Consider the following 27,392-nt stretch of genomic DNA (forward strand, 5'->3'; position numbering starts at 1 on the left):
GGATGGAGGAGCCTGGTGGGCTGCAGTTCATGGGGTCGCTAGAGTTGGACACGACTGAGCGACTTCACTTTGACATTTCACTTTCCTGCATTGGAGAAGGAAATGGCAACCCACTCCAGTGTTCTTGCCTGGAGAATCCCAGGGAGGGGAAGCCTGGTGGGCTGCCGTCTATGGGGTCGCACAGGGTCGGACACGACTGAAGCGACGCAGCAGCAGCAGCAGCAACAGGCTGTTTAGGAAATGTTTTGAGGACACGGGCTCCAGGGTTGAGAATGTTTGGGAAACAGTGGAGTAAGCAAAGGGAAAGAGGAGTTTCTGTTCCAGGGCTTCTCAAAGCCTTTCTCATAGTTCAGTGCATTGCCAACCTCTAATTCCAGGAAAAGTGGGCCAAGAAGTGTGGACCCTGCCTTCTGGGAGCTCACAGTCGGTGGAGGAGATCCAGACACAGGAACAAACTGAATATCAGGAGATTGGAGAACTATAAAGAGAAATGTAAATAATGGGCGGTGGGGAGGGGGGGGGTTCCCTGGGAGGATGACATTTGAGCAGAGCCTGGAAGGAAGTGAGGGAGGGGGTGAGGGGGCAGCTGTGTCTAGGGGGAGAGAGGCCCAGGCAGTGGGAATAGCATGTGCATAGGCCCTGAGGCAGGAAGGGTACTTAGTGTATTTAAGAAGCAACAGGAGCTGGTGGCTGGAGCAAGGTGGGCTGAGGGGGAAGGTGGTAGGAGATGGGGTTGACAGGGATCAGCCTCCAAAGGCCACCAGAGGCCAACAAGGCCATTCAGAGCTTGTTGGGGAGCCCTTGGAGGGTTTGGGCAGGGAGTGATGCCTGGGCCATGCTGCCTCATGAGCTTGTATTATCAAACAACCTCTTAAGAGCAGTAGCAGAAATAGTAGCCATAGAGTGTGGAGGGTACTCAGGGTACTGTACCTCTTGCAAGCCTGGGAAGTAGGCATGGTTAACACCTATCTTACACGTGAGGAAACTGAGATTTAGAAAAAGGTGCTCAAAGACATTTCTGGAACAAATAAGTGAATTGAGAGACAGTATTTAAAAACAAATCTTTCCATAGATATTTTTTCTATCTTTCCTATTGCTTATTCTCCAAAAGCACCCTTTTTAATGGCTGTGTGGTATTTGTTCCAGCCGCATTCACCATGCATTGCCCTGTGGCCAGGAAATTAGGTTTTTTTTTTGGTGGGGGAGGGCATCAATAGCAATGCTATAGTACATATTCTTGTTGTTAAATGTTTCTGAAACTCTTTAATTATTTTGTTAGAGTCAGTTTCTTTTTAGAAACAATATTTAGAAATATTCCTGTTGTTAAATCTTTCTGAATCTCTTCGGTTAGAGTCAGTTTCTTTTTAGAAGCAGTTTAGAAATAGAGTACAGAACCATTGAGACAGCTCAAAATTCCTCAAAAATTTTTTAGAAAAATGACTCTGTTGCCCTCCAGAAAGAATATCTCAGCCATCTCAGTTGACCCTCTCAGCTATCATGTTTGGAGGGACATATTTAGGCTGAGTTTTCAGTCACTACCTTATTTTGTTCTCTCATAGAGTATCCTTAGAAATGTTATTTACTTTTTAGTAGATAATACATTTATAAGGTGGGCTTCCCAGGTGGTGTTAGTGGTAAAGAACACACCCACCAATGCAGGAGATGCGGGTTCTATCCCTGGGTTGGGAAGATCCCCTGGAGGAGGGCATGGCCACCCACTCCAGTATTCTTGCCTGGAGAATTCCATGGACAGAAGAGCCTGATAGGCTACAGGCCATAGGGTTGCAAAGAGTCGGACATGACTGAAGCGACTTAGCACGCACGCACATTTATAAGGTTTAAAAAATATTTTCTGAAAAGCTTTTCTCTTTCCCCTGTTCCTCCGTCAGCCCAGCAGCCACCACCGGGACCTTTTTCTGGTGAGTCCTTCCAGAGAAGTTCAGAGGCAAGCAAATGTGTACAGTGAGAACACCCTTTGAATGGAATGAAAGAGAACAAAATAAGCCCTAGGGTGCACAGAGATTGGGAACTGCCATCTGAGGCTGATTTCATCTTGGTTTTGAGCTGAGTAAAGAAAATGCTGCCAAGGTCAGACTGCTGGGGGAGGCACAGCCACAGGCCTGGGTACAGGATGAAATGTTATTCTTGCGCATGTGCTGGGTCAAGATAAGCGCACAAGGGACACAAAGATCCTCCAGCTCCCTCTGATCTGGGCACGCTAAGGACAGCTTGGCCATCTTTTTATTCTTACAGGTCCTCCTTCCCCACACAGGGAAGGGGGAGAACGAGGATGTTTTCAATCACTCTGAACTGGCGTCAGGTGCTTAACAAACCCTGGAAGATAGAGGTCATCCCCAGTATGCTGTTGACACGTGAAGATGCTCAGAGTCCTGGAATCTGAGCATGTCCAAATATTCTCTCTTTGTGTGGCCTAACTTGGAATCCCAGGGAAGTTCCTTCTGCCTCTGTTTACCTCACTTTCTTAATCTGGGAATGAGGCTCAGGGTTTTTGTGCTGCTTGTTTGAAGCTCCAGGGCATGCAGTCAGAGGCAGCTTTGAAGATGCAAGAGTCAGCAGGGCCTTTATCCCGGCATCTCAAATATCTCCCAACACGTGATTGAAACTACACATTTCAGAGAAGAATTCAACCATGACACCATTGTTGTCATTCCCATTTTAATGACAGGGAAGGCGAGGTCTGGGAGGCACTCCAGCAATGTGTTCCCATGGTCATAAGCTTGTGTAAAATTTTCCAAAGTGAGGTAATTTAACCTCATTCTGTTAAAACCACCATCTCCTTCTGTTCCAACTTCCCCTTTTGTCAGATGAAGTTGGATTGAGTGTGAGCATTTTGGGGATCTGGCTAAGAGGACCTTGACATTTAGTTCGGGTTTAGTGGTTTTATTTATGTTGTTTCCAGTCACTTTTTTTTCTCTTGCTCACCGGGGACTCAGCTGATTCCTAGTCCTGACTTCAGCTGACTTCGGTGATTTCCAGCTGCTCTAGTGCAGGAAAGTCTTCCAGGAATATCCCTACCTGGCACACTGAGGTGACTCACCTGGTACTGTGCCATGAAAGTGAAGGGTCAGAGGTCGTACCTCCATAGGCATGGAGGGTCCTACAGTGTGAATGCCACCAGTAAGAGGTTTGAAATGTGTGTACACATGGAAATGTAGTATACAGAAGCTTGTTTGTGGAAAGTATGGAAATATGTCAAACAGGTAATTCACAAAAAGAATGTTATTTTTCTGAACTTTGTAATCTCTGTATAAATTGAAATTTGCTAAGGTTTCTTTTATCTTTCTAACTAAATCATCTCTGTATTACTTAATTTGTAATTTTGTAGTCCTTTTCTTAAACAACATTCCCTGCTGCTGCTGCTTGCTGCTAAGTCGCTTTAGTCATGTCCGACTCTGTGCGATCCCATAGACGGTAGCCCACCAGGCTCCCCTGTCCCTGGGGTTCTCCAGGCAAGAACACTGGAGTGGGTTGCCATTTCCTTCTCCAATGCATGAAAGTGAAAAGTGAAAGTGAAGTCGCTCAATTGTGTCTGACCCTCAGCGACCCCATGGACTGCAGTCTTCCAGGCTCCTCCGTCCGTGGGATTTTCCAGGCAAGAGTACTGGAGTGGGCTGCCATTGCCTTCTCCAAAACAACACTCCCTAACACTCCTTAAATTGTTTAAGCCTCAGAAAGTACGAAGTCTGGACCTGCTCCTACTGTTTTCTCTGTGTCTTTCATGATCAGAGACCCTCCTTGCCTCTCCTCACTGCCACTGTCAAACTGCAGTTACATGGGAATGTAACAGAATGGTTCGGAGGACTCCTGCTGGATCCAGACAAACCTTAGTTTTTTAATCTATAAAATAGGAATATTAGTAGAATCTCCTCAGACAGTAACGAATTCAAATGAGAAAACGTGTGTATGTTTGAGCACAATCTAGCAGAGGGCACAGTTAGTGCCAGGTCTGTTATTTAGCTGATCGTCATAGACTCCCTGTTTATGACAGTATCTTTTCTGATATTTTTGGTTGGTGCATATGCCAGAATGTGCAATCATTGGTAGCTATTGGTATACTATTAGTTCTCCCCCACCTCTCCAAGGTATGTACACAGTCAGTGCTCGATCACTGATAATCCAATCAAAGAATGAAAAACACCATCTGGGATAGAAAGAGGCTGACTCCAAAGTGAGCAATGTCCTAGACCCAAACAGTGGTTCACCCTCTCATCTGGAAGGGCTGTTAGAGTTGATTTTTCTAATTCTCTTTTTAAAAATGTGTCTTTGTTTTCCCCCCTGACTGGTTTAACTATTGGCAATTTGGTAACTTCTTTTAAGTTTCCAAATTTCCAACAGTTAAACTAGTCAAGGGGAAAAAGAAGGAAGAAAGAAGCAGAAAGAAGAAATTAACTTCTGTTATTATAAATGTTTATACATAAATATGTGCGTCTAGTCAAGGCTATGGTTTTTCCAGTAGTCACGTATGGATGTAAGAGTTGGACTATAAGGAAAGCTGAGCGTAGAAGAATTGATGCTTTTGAATTGTGGTGTTGGAGAAGACTCTTGAGAGTCCATGGACTGCAGGGAGATCCAACCAGTCCATCCTAAGGGAAATCAGTCCTGGGTGTTCATTGGAAGGACTGATGTTGAAGCTGAAACTCCAAAATTTGGCCACCTGATGCGAAGAGCTGACTCATTTGAAAAGACGTTGGGAAAGATTGAGGGCAGGAGGAGAATGGGATGACAGAGGATGAGATGATTGGATAGCATCACTGACTCAATGGACATGGGTTTGGGTGGACTCTGGGAGTTGGTGATAGACAGGGAGGCCTGGCAGGCTGCAGTTCATGGGGTCGCAAAGAGTTGGACACAACTGAGCGACTGAATTGAACTGAACTGAAATATGTGCATTGTGCTCAGTCCTGTCTGACTCTTTGCAGTACCATGAACTATAGCCCTCCAGGCTCCTCTGCCCATGGAATTTTTCAGGCAAGAATACTGGAGTATTCTTTCTCCTTCCCCAGGAGATCTTCCTGACCCAGGGATCAAACCTGTGTCTCCTGCATTGGCAGGCAGATTCTTTAACACTAGAGCCACCTGGGAAGTCCAATACATAAATATAGTACATGTGGTATTACCATTACATATTTAATGCATATTTATGTTGTACATAGTGCTTTGAAACATACTTCTGAAAAATTCAATCTTTCTTAGTGCTAAATATATTTTAATCACATCATTTTTAATGACTGTATAATATTCCTCATAAAAAAGTGAGGACATTTAAAGGTACTTATCAGAGGGTTATGCCATGAGCAGTGATGAGAGTTTTGTCATGCAAAGCTTCTGGTATGTATTAAAAAAACTCATTAAATTCAGTTCTTCCACAGGATGGATTTATATAGCCAATCTCCTTTCACTGAGCACTTGTTATTTTCATTATTTTGCCATGATAAATAACGCAGGGCTGTATTAATTTTCACTCACATCTTTGGTTATATCCTTAGTAAATTTCGGGACTGCTGGGCATGCCCATCTTCACACTAACTTGCTCAGCATTGAACAGTTAGGGGAACAGAGAGGGAAACCGGCTTGCACTGGTTCACATAACCTGTCAGCTGATGTCAGGACTAGGAATCAGCTAAGTCCTGGGTGAACAAGAGAAAGAATTAGCCGCTTGAGCTAAAGAGGCTGCCCAAAGAACCTGAGACCACCGGGAAGGTGAGGGGCGGGAAGGAACTGCGAAGACCTGGCGCTCCCACCCCAGGCTGAAGCTAAGCCGTTGCCTGGCAACGCGGGCGGCGCGGAGTTCGAACGGAAGCGAGAAACCAATCAGGATGTCCGGGGCAAACCATTCTGGTGTCGGGGAGGGGGGTGAAGCGACGCGCTCATTTCCCCTTCCCCCTGCGCCCCAGGACTTTCGCTTACCCTCTGTGCCCCCAGACCTTCGCTCTGGCTGGGTCCTTGGGACAGTCAGGTTCCCCGGCTTATCTCGGGTGCGGAGCACAGCTCGGAAGAGGCCCCCGCGGGTCCTCACGTGGGGCTTGGGCCTCCCGAGCCGTGTTGGGTGCGGCAGTTCCCCGCCTGCCTGGGTCCGAGCTGTCAGCCTCCTCAAGACCCGCACTGGAGGAGCGGGACTCGCCTAGGTGAGGCTCCTTGTGAGGGCACGGGTGGTCCGGGGCGCGAACCCGGGTCTAAGGTGGGGGGGGCTGTATTCACCCCTGCAGTGCATGTTCTCTCCGAGTCCTACCTGCGGAGAAGTGAGGGTACCCCATTTCACAGATGAGAACGCTGAGGCTCAGAAAGACGAAGTCTGGCAGAGAATCTGATACGGATCTTTCAGATCCGCTCCAGGCTGCCTCTCCCCAGCATCGGCCTGGGGTCTTCTCCCCACCAACTGTCTTCATTTCCCCAGAAAGCCAGGGGTGGACTTAGGGCTCACTTGAGATCCTTCTGCTTGCAGGGCTCTGAATTGCATAGCTCTTTCTCTCAGAGAGAAGATACGGGTGGTTCAGGCAGGACTGACATTTCCGAGCTAGGTGCCACGTGGGCAGCAGATGCTTTGGCCCTGGAATTGCTGTAGGACTCTTGGGAATCTACTCTGGGTTGGGCAAAAGGGTAGGCACAGCCCTCAACCAAAGACACTAGTCACCAGAGACACTGGAGTTGGTCCTGGGCCCAGGACTCCTCCTGGTAGAGCATCTGACCTACACCAGGCCTTGCCTCCTGGGGAACCCCCTCCCCACCTGCTGGTTGCTATTGGTTTCCTTTTGTAGGTGGGCAAACTGAAGTTCTAGGAAGTTAAGCCCCTTTGCCCAAAACCACATGGTCAGACTTGGCAACTCTGGGGCTGGTTCCCGATCTGTCTGGCTTCCATCTTAGAATCCTAGACACTCAGAATTGTAGCATCTGGGAGTCTAGAATCTCTTCAAGGGGAATTATTTATCCTCTCTCCTCCAAACCAGTTTCCTGGCTTTAAAGGGAGAAGAGCTCTGGAAATTCAGAAAGAAAACAAGTCTTCATTCTTTCAACAAATATTTACTCACGTCATATGTTCTCCCTTGTCTATTTTGTTTTTCTCAGTAGCATTTAGCCCATCCAATGTCCTATAATTTCACTTATTAGCAAGTTTATTATCTTCCTGGACTGGAATGTGATGCAGGGAGGGGCTAGGGTGAGGTAAATGAGGTAAATGAGGTAATCGCCTCCAGTGTGAAACTGAGGGATGCCCAAAGCCCTAGGAATCAAAATGACTAATGCTAACATTTATTGATCATTTATTGTGTGTTCTGCTGGTGGGAGATCAACTCCATGGATCACAGTCCCTCATCTCTGTCACAATTACACATGCATCCCCCTGACCTAGCTGTCCCACTTCTGGGCAGAATGATATAGGTGCAGAGAGGCCACAGTGTGGTTTTTAATAGAGACTAGACACATGCTCAGTGGCCATCGGTTGGGATTGATGGGCTCTTTATGTAGTACAACATATATTATTAAGTTTATTAACAACATTATAATTAATAACATGCTAATAATATATATTAAGAACAACATATATTATTCAGTGAAAGAGTAAGATGAAAACAACGCACAGAACATGTTGCTATATGTAAAAAAAATAGAAAGAATATATGTCCATTGTTGCTTGTATGTGCCTGAAATCTCCCTGGAAGGACATATAACTATCTGATCATAATGATTCTTGCAGGGAGGGGAACTGGGTGGCTGGGGATAGGAATGGAGGGAGGTGTTTTTCTTTTTTTAATTTCCTTTATAGCTTATGAATTTTAAGCCATGCACATGTATCACCTGGTTGAAAAAAATATATAGGTATTATAGATTATTTATCTAATCATGAGACCACTGCCCTGTCTATGATCTGTCATTAACTTTCTTGTGACTTTGGACAAGGTTCTTGACATCTCTGCGCCGAGAAAAGAAGCCATGATGGTGAGCTTTGGCTCAGGCAGAGGGCAGTCCGGGACAGGAAGTGGGCTTGGTTGTGGGTCTGTCCCAGCTCCACCTTCCGCATCCTGTGTGCCAGGCCCTTCCCTAAGGCTTTGCGTGCAGTATCTCTCTTAGTCTGCACTGCAAGTCCCTTTGTCCTCATTTGGCAACCTCAAGTGCAGACCTGAGGCCCAGAGGACTGAGTTGGTGGAGGTGTGAGGTTGGTGGGCCAAATGGGAGATTGCTGCCTTAGGCAACTGCACCCACACCGCTTCTACAGCCTGTTTACCTTTTCCTTCCTGAGGTTTGTGCAAGGTTGCCCTGGGCAAGGCTGACTGCAGGCAGGCCAGGGCACGAACATCTGGAAAAACTCCAGGAATAGTGTGGGGCCTGGCGTGGGCCCGGAGGATGCCCAGCTGGGTGTCCCTGGCCCTGGCAGCTGTGCTGAAATGGAGCTGGGCTGTCCTGCTGCCTGGCAGTCTCTGCTGCCTGGAGCCTTCCTGGCTCCCTCTGGGGCAGGAGAGGGCCTCTCTATCTCCACCCAAGTCTGGGCTGGACTTCTGCTAAAGAAAAGGAGAAGCAGGTGGAAGGGAGGGGTGAGGTGGAAGTGCACAATGTCATAAAAATGATAAACATCAGAAACCACACCTCCTGCCCCCTCAGCAAAGAATAGAAATCTCTGACACCTCTTGATCCCTTACTGTGTGCTAAGTAATTTACAAGTGTGAACTCCTTCAATTCTGTCTCCATGATGTAAGGTCGTTACTGCTGTTATATCCTCCTTATGAAGGGAAACTGAGCACAAGAGATATTGAATAACTAGCACCTAGAGCTGGGACTGGAATCCCAGGAGTCTGGCTGCAGACTCTAAACCTTCTTATTCTTTTTTAATGTGTGCATTAATAAAATGCAGTTTACCATTTGAATCATTTTTAAGTATACAGTCTAGTTGCATTACGTTCATTACAGTGTTGTGCAACCATTGCTAATGGTAACGCCATACCCAGTGAATAGTAACTCCTCGTTCCCTTCTCTCTCCCGCCCCTGGCAGTCACCGTTCTTCTTTCTGCCTCTATGAATCCGATTACTTGAGGAACCTCATATAAGTGGAATCAGGCAGTATTTGTTCTTTTGTGACTGGCTTATTTCACTTAGCATAATGACTTCAAGATTCATCCATATTGTATAGCATGTGTCAGAATTTCCTTCCTTTTTAAGGCTAAATGACATTCCACTATGTGTATATACCCCACATTTTGAGTATTTATCTGTCAGGGGACACTTGGGTTGTTTCCACCTTTTGGCTATTGTGAATAATGCTGCTATAAGATGCTAAATGGAGAAGCTCTATACAGTCAACAAAGACAAGACCAGGAGCTGACTGTGGCTCAGACCATGAACTCCTTATTACCAAATCCAGACTTAAATTGAAGAAAGTGGGGAAAACCACTAGACCATTCAGGTATGACCTAAATCAAATCCCTTATGATTTGATGGAAGTGGAAGTGAGAAATAGATTTAAGGGCCTAGATCTGATAGAGAGAGTGCCTGATGAACTATGGACTGAGGTCCGTGACATTGTACAGAAGACAGGGATCAAGACCATCCCCATGGAAAAGAAATGCAAAAAAGCAAAATGGCTGTCTGGGGAGGCCTTACAAATAGCTGTGAAAAGAAGAGAAGCGAAAAGCAAAGGAGAAAAGGAAAGATACAAGCATCTGAATGCAGAGTTCCAAAGAATAGCAAGAAGAGATAAGAAAGCCTTCTTCAGCGATCAATGCAAAGAAATAGAGGAAAACAACAGAATGGGAAAGACTAGAGATCTCTTCAAGAAAATTAGAGATACCAAAGGAACATTTCATGCAAAGATGGGCTCGATAAAGGACAGAAATGGTATGGACCTAACAGAAGCAGAAGATATTAAGAAGAGGTGGCAAGAATACACAGAAGAACTGTACAAAAAAGATCTTCATGACCCAGATAATCATGGTGGTGTGATCACTGACCTAGAGCCAGACATCCTGGACTGTGAAGTCAAGTGGGCCTTAGAAAGTATCACTATGAACAAAGCTAGTGGAGGTGATGGAATTCCAGTTGAGCTCTTTCAAATCCTGAAAGATGATGCTGTGAAAGTGCTGCACTCAATATGCCAGCAAATTTGGAAAACTCAGCAGTGGCCACAGGACTGGAAAAGGTCAGTTTGCATTCCAATCCCAAAGAAAGGCAATGCCAAAGAATGCTCAAACTACCGCACAATTGCACTCATCTCACACGCTAGTGATGCTAGCTGTGAGTTGAGTAAGTAATGCTCAAAATTCTCCAAGCCAGGCTTCAGCAATACGTGAACCGTGAACTTCCAGATGTTCAAGCTGGTTTTAGAAAAGGAAGAGGAACCAGAGATCAAATTGCCAACATCCACTGGATAATGGAAAAAGCAAGAGAGTTCCAGAAAAACATCTATTTCTGCATTATTGACTATGCCAAGGCCTTTGACTGTGTGGATCACAATAAACGGTGGGAAATTCTGAAAGAGATGGGAATACCAGACCACCTGACCTGCCTCTTGAGAAATCTATATGCAGGTCAGGAAGCAACAGTTAGAACTGGACATGGAACAACAGACTGGTTCCAAATAGGAAAAGGAGTACATCAAGGCTGTATATTGTATATTGTCACCCTGCTTATTTAACTTATATGCAGAGTACATCATGAGAAACGCTGGACTGGAAGAAACACAAGTTGGGATCAAGATTGCTGGGAGAAATATCAATAACCTCAGATATGCAGGTGACACCACCCTTATGGCAGAAAGTGAAGAGCAACTAAAATGCCTCTTGATGAAAGTGAAAGTGGAAAGTGAAAAAATTGGCTTAAAGCTCAACATTCAGAAAACAAAGATCATGGCATCCGGTCCCATCACTTCATGGGAAATAGATGGGGAAACAGTGGAAACAGTGTCAGACTTTATTTTTCTGGGCTCCAAAATCACTGCAGATGGTGACTGCAGCCATGAAATTAAAAGACGCTTACTCCTTGGAAGGAAAGTTATGACCAACCTAGATAGCATATTCAAAAGCAGAGACATTACTTTGCCAACAAAGATCCATCTAGTCAAGGCTATGGTTTTTCCTGTGGTCATGTATGGATGTGAGAGTTGGACTGTGAAGAAAGCTGAGCGCCGAAGAATTGATGCTTTTGAACTGTGGTGTTGGAGAAGACTCTTGAGAGTCCCTTGGACTGCAAGGAGATCCAACCAGTCCATTCTGAAGGAGATCAGCCCTGGGATTTCTTTGGAAGGAATGATGCTGAAGCTGAAACTCCAGTACTTTGGCCACCTTATGCAAAGAGTTGACTCATTGGAAAAGACTCTGATGCTGGGAGGGATTGGGAGCAGGAGGAGAAGGGGATGACAGAGGATGAGATGGCTGGATGGCATCACTGACTCAATGGACGTGAGTCTGAGTGAACTCTGGGAGTTTGTGATGGACAGGGAGGCCTGGCGTGCTGCGATTCATGGGGTCGCAAAGAGTCGGACACGACTGAGCGACTGAACTGAACTGAACTGAAGATGCTAAAGCTGAAACTCCAGTACTTTGGCCACCTCATGCGAAGAGTTGACTCATTGGAAAAGACTGATGCTGGGAGGGATTGGGGGCAGGAGGAGAGAGGGACGACAGAGGATGAGGTGGCTGGATGGCATCACTGACTTGATGGACGTCAGTCTGAGTGAATTCCGGGAGTTGGTGATGGACAGGGAGGCCTGGCGTGCTGCGATTCATGGGGTCGCAAAGAGTCGGACACGTCTGAGCAACTGAACTGAACTGAAACACTGATGTACAAGTATCTGTTCAAGTCCCTGCCTTTAGTTCTTTTGGTCATATACCTGAAGTAGCTTTGCTGGATTCCATAGTAAGTCTATTAAAAATGTTTGCTTAATTGCCATACTCTTTCCATAGTGGCTGCACCATTTTATAACCCAGCAGTGCACAAAGTTTCTAATTTCGCCTCATTCTCCATCCATATTTATTATTTTCTGTTTTTGTTTGACTGATAATGGCTATCTTATGGGTGTGGTATGGTATCTCATTCTGGTTTTGGTTTGCATTTCCCTAATCATAAGCGATGCTGAGCATCTTTTCTTGTGCTTACTGGCCACTTGTGTACCTTCTTTGGAGAAATATCTATTCAAGTGACCACATTCTTAGATTTGTAACCTCTGAGAGAAGTGGTCAACATTCTGTCTGGGCTGATGAAGGCCTCACAGGGGAGCTGGGCACTGGAGCATCTATTTGGTTGAAGAGTTATCACAGCTCACATTTTGGTGGCATTTGTCAAGCATGGGCCTCATGCTGGGAGGGAGGCACTATTAGGCATACTGTTTTACAGTTGGGGAAACCAAGGCATGGAGAAGTTAAGTATCTTACCCAAGTTTTATAGCTGATCACTGGTGGAGTTGAGATTTGAACTCAGTCAGGCTAGTCCTAGAATCCAGGCTACAGGGGTGGCCAGGGAGAGGGAGTGGAAAAGCAAGGACGCAGTGTGTGCAGAGACTTGGATGTGGTGTCTTAGGAGGGAAAATAGGATTCAGTTAGAAGTGTCTGGAGCCCAGCTTGAGTAGGGGCTCCTGGAGGCTGGAGCAGGAGTGGGACTGGTGGAGGAAGGCCTGGGCAGGGTAGGGGTTGGGAGGAGGCTTGGTGCTGAGGGGCCTTGGTCTTTCAGGTGGCCTGGCCACTTGGTCTGTGTTGTCCCCTTTTGTGCTTTGTCCCTGGAGGATGGAGTTCTTAGCCCATGGGAGAGACAGGAAACATGTGGTTGTTGTTGATGTTCAGTAGCCCAGTAGTGTCCAACTCTTTGTGACCCCATGGACTGCAGCACGCCAGGCCTGTCTGTCCCTCATCATCTCCCAAAGTTTGCCCAAGTTCACATCCATTGCATTGATGATGCCATCCAGCCATCTCATCCTCTGACACCTTCTTCTTCTTCTTCTGCCTTCAGTCTTTCCCAGCACCAGGGACTTTTCCAGTGAGTTGGCTGTTTGCGTCAGATGACCAAAATACTGGAGCTTCAACTTCAGCATCAGTCCCTCCCATGAGTATTCAGGGTTGATTTCCCTTAAGATTGATTGGTTTGATCTCCACACTGTTCAAGGGACTTTCAGGTGGTAGTGAAATATCTAAAATGACAGGGTGCTATGAATGCTTGGAAGGGAACTAACTGGCAGGAGAGAGTTGGCAGGAGCCCCAGGGTGGTCAGGGAAACCTCTCTGAGGAAGTGAAAATGGAAGGTTCCAGGCAGAGAAAGGATGGTGCAAAGGCCCTGAGGCAGGAGAAACCTTGGTGTGCTCAGGAACAGCAGGGAGGACTCAGAGGCTGGAGCAGGGAAGGCTGGAGAGGAGGAGGACTGAGAGGAGGGCCAAGTGGAGAGTTTGGATTTTGTTCTCAGGTGATAGGGAGTCTCAGGGGCTGGGGCTGGGGTGATTTAAACAGAGCTGTGATGACATCTGATTTCTGTTGGGAAAACATTGCCATTTCTGCCCTCACAGCTGAGGAAACAGGTCCAGAACCATAGCCAAGTTGAATTCTCTCTCTGGGGCCCAGAGAGGGAGGCTAGAGAGTCTCTAGGAGTCCCCTGGTGAGTGGCCAAAGACTAGCAGGAGACTGGGAACTGTCTTCTCACCCCTGCCCCCCAGACCCAGGCCTGGGTTCAGGTTCTGGCTCTGCCATTTATTAGCCATGTGACCTCAGACATGTGGCCTCACTCTCCATGCCTTGGTTTTCTCAACTATAAAATGGTCATAATAGTAGTACCTACCTTACAGTGTATGTGTGAGGATTAATAAATGAGTTAATACCTAGAAAGAGCTTAGAACAAATGCCAGGTACAAAGAAAGCACTTGGAGAAGTTCTTACCTGTTTTATAAAACTTGTCATCATTGCCTTGCTTTTACTGCTGTTGGAGCCTAACTGAGCACAGCTTCCTTCCCCACTGTTGCCTTAGTAGAGGGTTAGGAAGGGCCCCAGCAGTCTGCTGTGGACAATGATGGTCTTGTCACCTCCCTTATCCTCCTAAAATCAGGACCCAGGGGCTGGAAGAGGTCTCAGAGCTGATTCACTCCCAGGTGGAAGAGAGTTGTTCCTTGAATCAGTTCCTGTCCCCTTGTGCCCGCCACCCCAATGCTGGTGCAGCCCCCACCAGGCACAGACATGGAACTGGGTCCTCTTTCACTTCCTTGGGGGTTCATGTCTGAGACCAGTGCTCACTTCCTTCTTTGGACCGCAGGCTCCCGGTGAAAACTGGCTTCATCGAATGTGCCACCTTAAGTGATGTAATAGAGCTTGGTGGCAGAAGAGACGGTCACTTCCCTCCCAGGGGTTCCTTCTGGCAGGGCTACTACTGTCTCTTCATCTGTAAAATGGGGATCAAATAGCTTCTCCCTCTCAGAGAGTATAGAGATTTAAACAAGGACCGTGTCTGGCAATCTGAAATTCTAGTTATTATTATTGCTATTATTGCTGTCAATTACTAATGTTTACAGCTTGCTCAAAGCTTCAGTAAGCACTCTCAAGCTCTAAGAACTCACACTGACCTGGCCTGGAAGCTGGGACTCTCCTTTAGACAGAATGGAAGACCAGAGAGGTTCAGCAACCCACTCAGGGACACACAGCCAGAAAGGAGGGTGGTGGTAATTAAGGTTTGGACTGAGGAGAAAGAGCCCAAGTTGGACTCTGCAGGGTGACTTTGGCAACTGACGCAGCCTGTCCCAGCCTCAGTTTTCCATTGGTCAAATGGGGATAATAATAGAGCTCCCTTCATAGGGGTTGTTGGGAAGATTAAAATGGGTTAATTAACACCAGGAGAAGTTAATATATTAACTGGCGATCATTGTGGCAGTGACAAGGGGGACTCAGTTTTTCCATCTGCAAGATGGGAGCCCTTACCCTACTGGGTCGCACATGTGGGCCAGGGCAGCTGGGGATGGGCGGGCCCCGCTGGTGGAAGGGCTTCCTGGGGTAGGCAGGGCGTCTGAGACCAGGTCCCGGCGCCGAGTCGGCGGACTGCAAGCCTGGGCTCAGTTCCGACCCGCTGCCTGGTTTTCCTTCTCCCTTTTCGAGTAATTCCTGGGCCGGCGGGTTCACTTGCCGGCCCGGCCGCCGGAAGTTGCGCAAACGTTGTGTTACCTGAGCCCAGGTGGGCCGGGCTGGAGAGCGCAGAGCGGCGGCCAGGACGCAGCCAGGTATGTGCGGACCGGGGCCTGGGCACCCGGCCGGGGTCGGGGCTGCCCGGGCACCTCTCCCTCCTCCTCAGGGAGGCGGGGACCGGGCCGAAACTCACCTTCAGGCCTGGACGAGGCTGTAGGAATCATGCCGTCTGCTCCCTCATTTTAGAGCCGGGACTACCCGAGCTCGGAGAGGGGCGGCTAGCAGACTGGAGTCACACAGCGTGCCGTCGGGCTCTGGGCCTCCTCCGCCGCTAGGAGTCCCCAAGATTGCCCTCGGCTAGGAAGGGCAAGGGCAGAAGCTAGACCGGGGATCCGGGGTCCCCTACGACCCTACCCACTCCGACCCCCGCGGCCCCCCACCGCGGCCTCCTGAGGCTAATGCCCGGGAAACCGCTGGGGAGGGAGCGTGGTGAGGCTACGTGCCCGAGGATGCCAAGGAGAAGGGCCTGGGGCCGGCGTATGTGGGGTCGTTTGTGGGTGTTTGAAATCCGTGGGTGGGGCGTTGGGTGATGAGGAGGCCTCAGAGAAGGCACGAGCCCCACCTGGGGACCGGGACCCTGGCTTCAACTCGGAGGAGCCGCAGCACTTTGGGCTTCACCCGCCTGTGGAATGAGTCTTGTTCACTGATTAACCTTTGTCCGCGGCTTAGGTTCAGACAGACGCTTCTGGAGAAGGCTTAGAGACCCCTGCGAGAGGAGCGGTCTCAGGAGTTGGGTCCAATTCCGTAATAGAAACAAGGAGCCCAGTTCATGCAGTGAACGAAAGTGCTCGACTTGTTTTTTGTCTCTCCATCCTCACGGTGACCTGGAGGATGAGGAAGGTCTATTTTTAACAGCATTTCACGGATAAGGAAACCCCAAGTCTGGAAGAGGTGCAGCGGCTTGCGAAAGGCGCACAGCGGGCGAGTGGGCGAGTTCTGTGCGGGCTGGCCAGCGGCCCCATAGCCAAGCTTGGCTCCTAGAATCTGCCCTGGTCCGGCCAGAAGAGCCCCTGGGGCGCCTGGTCCGCTGGAGGCGTTGGAAGCCCTAGCCGGGTGGGGGTCGCAGAACTTATGCCCTAGCCCTGCCCATTTGACCTCCTTCCTCCCTCTGTTTCCCCTATGATGCCCGGGAGGGAACTCATGCCACCAACGGGTTGGACTGGTTTGGGAGGTGGCGGCCGGGGGGTGGGGCAGAGCCTACCTATCTTGACAGGGCTTGGCATGGCTACCTTTCTTGTGACCCTTCCCTCCTGAGGTCTCCTTGGGGGTTGGTCCTGAGTGGGGCAGCCTTCTTCTCCCACCTACTTCATCCCTTCTACCTCTGGAGCAGCTCTGGCTCTGGGCCAACAGCCCTCAAGTTTCTGTTGTCAACTTGGTTGCAGAGGTCTCAAACTGGGGCGGGAGGGTAGGGGCTCAGATATGTTTGCAGGCATTTTGTTTGCCCTGTCTGTGCAGTTTTTAATATTATCAAATAGACTAACAATCTACAGTTTCCATGCACTCTGGATTCCCAGCTTCCTAGAACATTCTATACCTACCATCTTGGACTATATGCCTACAGTAGGGTGGGTGTGTCCCCTCTCTAGTTTATCCCTGGTCTCCCTACTTATATTTGGCCCTCACAGGTATTTTATCTTAGTAAAAATCCATTGACTGTTGGTTATGCGTAAAGAGCAATATCTTGAAACTGAGATAGGGGAACAAAACAGACCCTCCCTTGCCGCCCTCCCCTCAAGCTGTTTTAGGAGAATGTGAATAATAATGAGTAAAACTACTCTTTTTAGGCTTCATATGACTTTGTGTCTGATTTACTGGCTCTGGAAACTTCTTTGAGTCTCAGTTTCTCCATCTGTGAAAATGGGATGACAGAGACCTGTGTCACAGACTTGTTTTGAGATTACAAGAGAGGATGATGTCAGATGTCTAGAAGACAGATTCCTCTCTTCCCTCCCCAGTCCAGACTCTTCCCTCATGGCATTCTGGATGTCGAGGTGGGGCTGTCCAGTATAGCTTTTTGCTGCAGATGGAAATGCTCCAATCTGTGCTGTCTAGTAGAGTGACCACTGGCCACATATGACTATCGAGCACTTAAAATGTGGCCAATGTGATTCAGGAACTGAATTATATTTACTATAAATTTAAAGTTAAGGCTGAGTAGCCATATGTGGCTAGTGGCTATTGAATTAGACAATATTGGTTTAGATGGCCTGAAGGTCCTCTTGAAGATCATCTTGATGGAGTCCCTTTCCCCCATTTTATACATGAAAAGGTTCAGGACTTGGTCTATGGGTTTTCTTCTGGCCCATCTCCAGGGGACTTCGGGGAGCACTTTGGGACTCTAGCCCTTCTTCCTTGGAAAAAGGGACAGGGGTGGCCTGATGGCCAGAGTACTGGCCCTGATGCATAGGTGATCATGTGGAAACTTGTGCCTCCAGATGTAGGCCCTCCTGCCTGTGGGTGTCCATACTACTGCTGTTGACAGATGCAGAGTTGGCTGGATACTCCTGAGCAGGGCTGTGATCTTGGGCATTTCCAGCTTCTCCTGGGGCCGCATAGCTCAGGGCTGATGTTTCCACCTGACAGCATCCATGGATCACCGTGGGCCTGGCATTGGAATTTCATACTGGAAGCTAATGGGTGTCTGGACTCCACTGGGGCAGGGGTGGGGTAGGGACTTTCTGCGCTCCTCCTCCACAAGCTCTGCTGCTGTGCCTGGGGCCTGGCATGTCCAGGCGGGTGGATGGCACAGGGCGGCTTCCTGTTTAGGTGAGTGTGGGGTGGAGGTGGTTCCAGGCTTCCTGTGGGCATTCCAGGTGGGGTGTGGGGTTGGAGCCCTTTTCCTTGGCCACTCAACCCCAAGACCCCTGCGCGGCAGAGGGACAAGGGATGCAAGGGACAGCCACCAACTTGTTGAATTAGCTTCCTCAAGCTTGCCTCCCTGGGCTTCAGTTTCCCCAAGTGCAAAATGGAATTGAGAAGAGGACCCACTGAGGTTGAGCTGGCTGATGTCCAGCACTCAGCCTGGAGCCAACTTTGCTTCCTTTAAAATATGCCATCCCCATCCTTTATGCCCAGGCAGCCCGTGTCTGTCTTCTTCGGTACCTTTTTTCTTTCTGCTTCAGCTGGGCCGGGCCCTCCTCGAAGGAGGAGGAGTGGGTGGGGCCACAGGCCCGGCTTTCGGCCTGCTGATTGGCTCCCTGTGAATCAGAGGCGTGGCTTTTACCTTTTAATAGGGAAGGCGTCTTCGGTCTCTTGGTCTTTGCTGAGCCTTTGTCTGAGTGGGCTGTGTCGCTTTCTTTCCACCCCTGCAGCCGTTGTGGAGTCCAGCTGCCAGCTTTCTGCTTGGATTTCTGTCTTCTTATTTCTCCAGTCTCCTCAGACAGAAGCCCTCGGGGAATGTAACAGACATGCCTGTGGACACGCTGACTCCGGGAGCCCGGGACACCCCTGCTCTACCTATCCGCCTACGGACCAAGGTTCCTGGCTACCTGCTCCGGCGGCCAGCGGACGGTGGAGCCCGGAAACCTAGTGCTGTCGAGCGCCTGGAGGCCGACAAGGCCAAGTACGTCAAGAGTCTGCATGTGGCCAACACTCGCCAGGAGCCTGTGCAGCCCCTGCTGTGCAAACAGCCCCTCTTCAGCCCTGGAACTCGCTGCACCGTGCTCACACCTAGCCGCCGAGCCCTGCCTGGTCCCGGCTGCCGGCCCCAGCTGGACTTGGACATCCTTAGCAGCCTCATCAACTTGTGTGATAGTCCTGTGTCCCCTGCCGAGGCCAGCCGTACCCCTGGACGGGCTGAGGGGGCCAGGCAGCCTCCCCCGGCCACGCCTCCACGCCCACCACCTAGTATCGCTGCAGTCCGACGAGTGGATGTCCTGCCCCTGCCGGCGTCACCTGTCCAGCCCTGCCCATCACCAGGCCCTGCCGCTGCCTCTAGCCCAGTCCGGCCCCCAGGTTTGCAACGCTCAAAGTCGGACCTGAGTGAGCGCTTCTCACGGGCAGCAGCTGACCTGGAGCGATTCTTTAACTTCTGTGGCCTGGACCCGGAGGAGGCGCGGGGATTGGGTGTGGCCCACCTAGCGCGGGCCAGCTCAGACATCGTGTCGCTGGCGGGGCCCAGTGCTGGGCCAGCCAGCTCCGAGGGGGGCTGCTCCCGCCGCAGCTCTGTCACCATCGAGGAGCGGGCTCGGGAGCGTGTCCCCTATGGCGTGTCAGTGATAGAGCGCAACGCCCGCGTAATCAAATGGCTGTATGGGTTGCGGCAGGCGCGGGAGACTCCAGCAGCTGAATGCTAGATGTCCACTGGAGTCGGGATATTAGGCTGTTGGCCTCTTGACCTCTCCTGCATCCATTCCCTGGCTTGGAGCAGACCCAAAGCTGCTGCCTTGTGTGAACTTGCTGTGGAGGCAAAGGCTCAGAGCACCCATCTGGCAATGACTGACTTGGAGAGAGCTGGCTCTTGACCTTGGACCACTGCCTGGCCCTCACATGTCGGGTTTTGACATGAATGTCCCCTGCTTGAGGGTTTGGATTTGGGGCACTTAACCTGCCCCCGCCCCCCACTGAGAGTGGAGGGCCAAGGGATCTCACCAGAACTGTCTACCCAGCAGCTCTGTTTCTTTCTTCCTTCCTTGGCCTCTGTCCTTTGCTGACTTCCTCTTCTTTAGCCCATGGGCCTTGGTTACCTGGGAACTCACCCTGGGGTGGGGCAGGGAAGAGTGGCCTTGGCGGCCTGGGCCTAGGTGGGTAGACTACAGAAGGGACTGGTAGGAGTCTGCACTGCTCTGACTTCCCTCCTTTTGGTTAATAAACACAAATGCTTGTTTTTCAAAGGCTGGGTCATCAGATTCTTCTGTGTTTACAAGGGGGAAGGGTGGAAAGTCTTGGGATGGGGCCTTCAAAAGTCAGTGATTGTGGACACCCCAGGATCTGGGGGAACATGAGTTCAGTGGCTGCTGGCCTGGCCTGAGACTTGCCTCACAGGGCATCCTCAAAAGCCCTCTGGGAGGCTCGCTGTTGGGCCTTCTTCATAGAATTTGGGATAGAACTGGGAAGAGCACTGGGAAGGGGACCTGCAGGGAAAGGCTGACAGGTATATGGACCCTCCTCAACCATAAGTTATGTGCCCTTTCCCATCCCAGCCCAGTTCCCAAGAGGGCAGGAAGCTCAGAGAGGGCAAACCCTGAACTTGAGGTCACACAGTCCATAGACTGGAAGTGGAATTCTAAGAGGAAGCAGGACTTGAGATGGATAGAGAAAAATGAGTGGCCTTGCCTCTAACTCTGAGTGACCCTGGTCAGGCCAGTCTCCCTCTTTGGGCCTTGGTGGATGAGTTGGCAGCATGGTCTTATTTGGGCTTGGGGAAAGGGAAGGAGGTGGCTGGCACTGGGGTTTGAGATCTCGGCTCCTTCCTGTCTCCCTCCAGGTTAGTTACCTGCTAGGAGACCCCACCCTTGGCTGATGGAGCAACTAGGGCCGGGCACATAAAGGGTGAGAACCTGGATGGGCTCTGCATCCCTGCTTTCCCGAGGGAGGGGGGCAGGGCTGGGATGCACTTCCTCTCCTACTTGCTGCCTGGGCTACAACACTCAGGAACAGGAAGCTCTAATGGGGGCCCTTGGTGACAGATTTGATGTAGGTTTTATTTTAAGCATAAAGAGGAGATTTCCGTTGGACTGTTGACAAACATCCAGGTCAGCCCAGCTGTCTGACAGTCCACCACCAGTCCCCAGAGGACTTGAATGGGCTTGAGCCATTTGGGGAAATAGGGGAAATCAGGTTGTAGAAGAGGATGGTGTTCAAATCATTGAGGGGAGTTCACCCCTCATGATACAGATCGGGAGACTGAGGCACAAGCCGGGGATGACATGCTGTAGGCTCCCAGCAGGTTTGTCAATGCAGGAGCTGGCCCCCCACCCCCACCCCCCAATCCCCATGTTAAAGGAGTGATGGGGTTGGGCTGATAATCTGTGTCAGCTCTGCAGAGGTGGAGTCTTTTGAGGTGTCAAAACCTTTACCTCCAAGGCAACTCAGCCTCAATTCTGTGCTAAGGGTTGCCCCTTGCCGTGAGCTGTCAGTTCTCTAGAAACACAAGGAGGGAGCATTGATTGCATTTTACATGTGAAGAAATCAAGGTTTGGGTCACAGGACTGCTGGTGATGATCTGGGAAACCCCTTGTTCCTGGAGGAAGTTTAAGTGCTGGACTCAGACCATTCATACTAAACCTGTCACTGAATCCTCAAGGTGACTTTTTGAGGGTCACCTGAGAAGATCACCTCTTGTCTTAGAGCAGGGAGGGGTAGTGGCTTTTGGGCTGTCACAGAGTGGGTCTGCACTCCAGCCTGGGGTCACATCCCAGCCTCCTAGGCATCCCAGTCACCGGCTCTCTGGTTCCTCGATTCTCCTGACACATGCCTCACCTCTCTTCCCCATCCTGGCAGCCTTTCCTCCTAGTCACTATTGAACATCTACTGGATGCCCAGCAGTTGGCAAGACAGCCATGGGCCCCTCCAGGTCTCAGGGGAGGGAAGGAGCCGCTAAGTAGAAACTAGTCATATAATTTGGAACAAATGCACTCAGGGACTTCTGCCCTAAGACCAGAGCTGTTCTTAGAAGCTGTGATGGGGGGAGCCGAGAGGGGCATTGGGAGGGTCTGATGCAAGAGAGCAGGGAGGGATTCTTGGAAATGAGGAAGGTGAGACAGGTTGAGCCTTGACTTGTCTGACAGGGGTTCCCCTCGGCCAGGATTCTGTGGATGGAGAGGCTAGTGGCTTCTGCCATTCCCCTTACCCCCAGCCTACCAAGCCTTGGGGATCCACAGAAACAGGCCCTCTATTGTTTAGCCTCCAGTTGGAGTGTGAGGGGCAGTGATTGGCAGCCGCTGTGTTTCAGCCCTTGTGAGGGCCTGCAGCTGCTGCCTTGTCCCCTGGGGCTGCTGGGCCTCCATAGCAGCTTCCCCAGGCCAGACTGGCCCCAGCTGCCTAGCCCCTAATTAGGCAAAGATGAGATTTGCTCCCTGATCTATTTCTCACCAGCTAATTATACACACTTGGGCTTGGGAGAGTGGCAACCTGGCTGCTCACTTATGTCATGAAGGTGTGATGGGCCCCCTGGGAAAGTACCCATCCCCACCTGCAGGACCTCAGTTTATCTTGACAGAGGAAGGGATATAGTGAGAGGGTATTGTCCCTGCCCTGATGAAATGGTTCTGCCTTTGCTAATGAGTTGCTGAAAGGGGCCGGGGGGAGGAGACCCCGCATCCTGTCTGACATCCGGTGTCCAGGGGAGTCTGCAGATCCATCCTGGCCCAAGACAGAAGCCCCATCCAGGTTTAAAAAAAAATTTAATATTATTTTTCAGATGATACATTTATATATTTCCCCCCAAATTTTATTAAAATGTTCAAACTTAAAATTTGATAGAATTATGCAGTGAATACATGTATCACCTACTAGATGCACAGTTGTTAATATTTTGCTATATTTGCTCTATCAGGCATCTATCCATTCCTCTATCCATCCAGTAAGACAATTGGATTTTTGGAAACTTTGCAAAGTAAACTGCAAGCGTCAGTACCCTTCCTCTCAAAGACACTTCAGCATGTATATAATCAACTAGAGTTTAATATTAAATATTTGTTTATGGTTATTCTTGAGGGTGGGAGGTAAAATTTATATACAGTGAAATGCATAGATCTTAAAAGTACCATTTGCCGAATTTAGACAAGTACATACTGTACCCCAAACCCCAATCAGAACACAGAGCCATGAACACTTCCCTCACATTCCTTCCCAGTCAGTTCTTGTCCCCCGCTCATGGATGTATATGATTCTATGTAAATTAAATATTACTAAAAACAACATTCCCTTGCCTTCCCTTCCCACTCCCAACCCTGCTCCCCAAAGTAAACACATTCAACTTTTTAAACTATTTCTTCTGACATTTTCCTCCATATTTCTAAATAACATTCTTTTCCTGCCATTTTCTTGATTAATTTTAGGCAAATGTTGACTTTCCTAAGGTCTGATGTCCCCAGCACGTGGCTTCTGCAGCCTGACTGTCTGTGTTTGAATTCTAGCCCTTTCCTTTGCTGGCCAGATGACCTGGCAAGTCCTCTTAGACTTAACCACCTTAAGACTTAACTACCTTGTGCCTTAGATTCCTCATTTGTAAAATGAGTAATAAGAATATTGAAGATATTGGACTATTATGAGGATTCAGCATGTGAAGTGCCTAGAATAAGGCATATCACCCAGTAAGTGGTCAAAACTGTTTCTTTTTGTAGTTATTATTATCAAGAAAGACAACTTTTCTTACCCACTTTTCTTTCAAAATCAACATTCATCACAATTTTTCATTAAATGATTAATTCATATTTATATTGTGACCATATAAATATTTTCTTGCCAAGATGCATATTACAGTTAGATTTCCTTTTTTTGTGTGCAACTCTGTTCTTCCTGGAGTTATTACCTGCTTTGTTTTTCATTTGCTTAATTTCCTCTTTATTCATATTTGATTCTCTGACATCTTCAATTTCCCCATAGTTACACATAGAGGATAATTTATTGGTTCCAATTTTCTTCCTGAAACCCTTCAAGGGCTTTATAACAATCCTCACAGCCCTTTAAAAACAACAATGGAACCAATTTTTTTAAAATGCAGTTTTAGGCACAAATACAATTTGTAAGATAAGCACTTGTGAGCATCCACTTTCTGTCCCTACTCACGTGGGTCTCGAAGAGGAATAAAAGGCCTCTCCATTTATCCACTGAACATGTCTGCTCACTGCTGCCAACCTCTGGCTTGTCCTGTGCCCTTGGCTTTATTCATTTAACCAAAGTCTACTTCTATTCACCTTGGAACTGTACTGGGCAGTGCCAGCAACATAGAGCTTTGGCAGTGTCAACCCATCTGTTCCCAGATTGGCATTTACACTGCACATTACATTGCATTGGCAGCCAGGAGAGTGTGTGTGGGGTTAGATGATGGCTGTGTGTGTGTGTGAGACCTGTAGGGGCATGTGAGTGTTTATGTGGGTGCAAACAAACTTGCTATGAAAGCTCATCTGTGTGCATTTATGTGCATGTACTTGTGTGTATAGACATTGACAGTGTGTGTTCACTAGGTGTATTGTCACTAGTGATTGTGTTCACATCAGGAAGCCCTTGCTGTGTAACAGGTCACCCTAGACCCTAAACAACAAATTATTAATTCATGATTCTGTGAACTGGAAATCTGGTTTGGGCTCAGCTGGGCAGTTCTGATCTTACTTGGGCTCACTCACATGGCTGCAATAAGCTGGGGCTGGGTGGTCTTGGAGAGCCTTGCTCATATATCTGGCAGTTGGCAAGCTGTTTACTAGGGTGCTTCAGTTCACCTCCATGAGACTAGCGTGGGCTCATTCACATGGTGATCTTAAGGTTTTGTGTTCAGCTCCATTGCACAAGTGTTTTTTAAAGCCTCTTATTGGGTTATGATTACTAATGTTCCACTGGCCAAATTGACGTGGTCAAGTCAGATTTAAGTGGTAGAGAAATAGACACCATCTCTTAGTCTTATTGCAAAGGGTATGAGTACAGGCATGGAGGAATTTTTGCAGTCAGTTTTCAGTTTATCACAGCCTATGTGTGCTGGATGGGCTTCCCTGGTGGCTCAGACAGTAAAGAACCTGCCTGTAATGCAGGAGACCTGGGTTCGATCATTGTGTTGGGAAGACCCCCTGGAGAAAAGAAAGGCAAACCACTCCAGTATGCTTTCCTGGAGAATTCCATGGACAGGGGAGCCCAGGAGGCTACAGTCCATGGGGTCACAAAGAGTCGGATATGACTGAGCGACTAACATACTCACACATGTGTGTATGGTAGGTAAAGTGTTGGGGAAATTTCCCAGCTTTGAAATCAGAAAAACTTGGACTTTTTGGTGCTACCACCTGTTGTCTGATCTTAGTCAAGTTGCCTCACCTCTCTGAGCTCTGTAAACTGGATAAAACTGAATGACATGCTGTGGTCTTCGTAAGTGCTTGTTCCACTCATGTGTTCATTCATAAAGTATATATTTATTTGGGTCTACTGCATACCAAGTCCTAGGCACACCCTGGAGAGATTGTAGCAAACAAAATGAACCAAACACCTCCCTTGGGAGACTTAGTCTAGATACTATTTGATCATCTCAATAATTTTATGATCACCAAGATTACATCCTAAAGGAAGGAGAGGTTCTTGACCTGACCAAGGAGGTCTGGGAAGCCTGACATATTTGAGCTGAGATGTGAAGGATAAGTAGAAGTTAACCAGGAGAGGTGGGCCTAGGAGTGGAAAAGGATTCCAGAATGAAGGACCAGGACCTGTGCAAAGGTCCTGTGGTGGGAGGAGTAGATTATTGGAACAAAGAGGGTAGGTGAGGCCAAACCGGAAACATAAGGGCCTGACTGTGTGAGGCTATCAGAGCCTTTGAACAATGTGAGGGTCCATCTTGCCAGGCATCCTGAAAAAGAAAAACAACAACAACAACAAAAACACCAAAGTTCTCACAGTATTCTACAAGCCCTCATGACCAGGATCCTTGTTCCTCCTCCTCCTCCCCTTTACCTACCCTGACACAGCCTGCTGCTTCCTTGATATTCCAGAAACACACTAGACACATTTCTACCTCAGGGCCTTTGTACTTGCTATTTCCACTGCCAGTATCTATCCTACCCCAGATATTCACATGACTCACTCCCTCTCTTCATTCAGGTCTGTGCCCACATGTCACCTTCTCAGAGAGACCTTCTCTGACCCACCCACTCACTGCCCTTTCCCTGCTAAACCATCAGCTTCCAATAACTATTAGTTCTCTACCCTGGTTTATTTTTCTTACTAGAAAAATACTCCTATCCTCCACCTCCTATCACCACTTACAGTAAACAAAGGCCACATTATGTTTCTTGTGTGTGTCTCTCACTAGAATGCAGTTCCATGAGGCAGGGGGGTTTGCTTTGTTTAGGCTCAGTCCCCATCCCCTGGGGAATAGGCGGTATCTCATAGCCATTTGTTGGATGAAGGAATGAGTGAAAACAAGTGAGTGAATGGAATGCTGGAAAGAACTGATTCCTGAATATTAGGAGGTCTGGCTTTAAGCCCCCAGCTGGGTGAGCTAGATAAACCATTCACCTTTTGGTTCCTGGTTTCCCTAGCTGTGCTGTGAGGTATTTGTGGCCTCTAGGTTGGTTCTGGGTTTGGAAAGGAAGACTCCAGGCTATGGAGGGTTAGGGCTTGTCGGGGAGAAAGGGATCTGGGGCCCTCTCCCTGGCCTTCCTAGGGATGAAAATAGCCTAGCCCAGCCCCCAGGGTTGGCCCCCTACGCTCACTATGGCATTCAGCTGGAGCCAGGGGGCTCTGTCTGGAGCCTGCCAGCCTTGCGTTGGGCTGGAATCGGGCCTCCTGACAGCTGGGCCAGGCAGCCCTGGGAGGTACTTAAGGGCAAACTGGGCTGGTTGGATGCCCCCCACTTCCCTCCCTACTCCCCTCTCCTTTATCAGTGTCCATTGGCAAGGTAAATCCCTTAATCCCCTACATGCCTGCAGCCTTTGCAGCTTGCAAAACTCTTCCTTGGTCTGTGTCTAATTTCACTCTGCAGGCTAGCTGCATTACCAGGGGGAACATAAAGCCTCGGAGAGGACAGCTGTCTCATTGGAGGTTACATAGCCAGGACCTAGTGCAGTTACTGGTGAGACACAGGTCTGGCCCAGCCTTGCCTCCTCCCTGAGAACGGGAGTTCGGTGGGCCCAAAGCTTCTGGGTTCTCATGAAAAATGAGACCTCAGAAATGTTTAGTATGTTATTCTCTTGCGATTTAAATGTGAGCTTAATGCTGTTGTTGTTCAGTTGCTTAGTAGTGTCAGACTCCTTACGACCCCATGGACTGCAGCACCCCAGGCTTTCCTGTCCTTTGCCGTCTCCTGGAGTTTGCTCAAACTCATGTCCATTGAGTTGCTGATGGATCCAACTCTCTCATCTTTTGCTGTCCCCTTCTCCTCCTGCCTTCAATCCTTCCCAGCATCAGGGTCTTTTTCAATGAGTTGCATCAGGTAGGCTTACTGTAAAAATACCTTAAACATAAAAGTATTATTTAAATGTAAAAACACCCCATACAAAAGCTATAGGTATTTATCACACCATAGTTTGTAATAGCAAACAATTAAAAATGTCCCTTAATGAGAAATGGTTAAATCAGCTCAGTCTAGCCTTGCACCAGCAGCGC

General features: G+C 48.7%; 1 protein-coding gene across 3 annotated transcripts; it reads left to right on the top strand.

Annotated features, from left to right (window-relative positions):
- Positions 1-371: 371 nt before the first annotated feature.
- On the top strand, positions 372-19,981 carry FAM110A (family with sequence similarity 110 member A). Of its 3 annotated transcripts, none has more exons than XM_044927776.2 (2): positions 372-492; positions 18,461-19,981. In XM_044927776.2, the coding sequence occupies exon 2, from the start codon at positions 18,557-18,559 to the stop codon at positions 19,442-19,444; it is 888 nt and encodes a 295-aa protein (XP_044783711.1). In that variant the 5' UTR covers positions 372-492; positions 18,461-18,556; the 3' UTR covers positions 19,445-19,981. The 3 variants fall into 3 exon arrangements, with proteins under 3 accessions (XP_044783711.1, XP_006049030.1, XP_006049031.1); XM_006048968.4 differs by lacking the exon at positions 372-492 and adding an exon at positions 5,897-6,146; XM_006048969.4 differs by lacking the exon at positions 372-492 and adding an exon at positions 14,922-15,184.
- Positions 19,982-27,392: the final 7,411 nt, after the last annotated feature.

Source organism: Bubalus bubalis, chromosome 14 (assembly GCF_019923935.1).
Source record: "Bubalus bubalis isolate 160015118507 breed Murrah chromosome 14, NDDB_SH_1, whole genome shotgun sequence".
Taxonomy (NCBI): Eukaryota; Metazoa; Chordata; class Mammalia; order Artiodactyla; family Bovidae; genus Bubalus; species Bubalus bubalis.

Coding starts and splice junctions, on each gene's coding strand:
- FAM110A (XM_044927776.2), top strand. CDS start 18,557: ATGCCTGTGGACACGCTGACTCCGGGAGCCCGGGACACCCCTGCTCTA.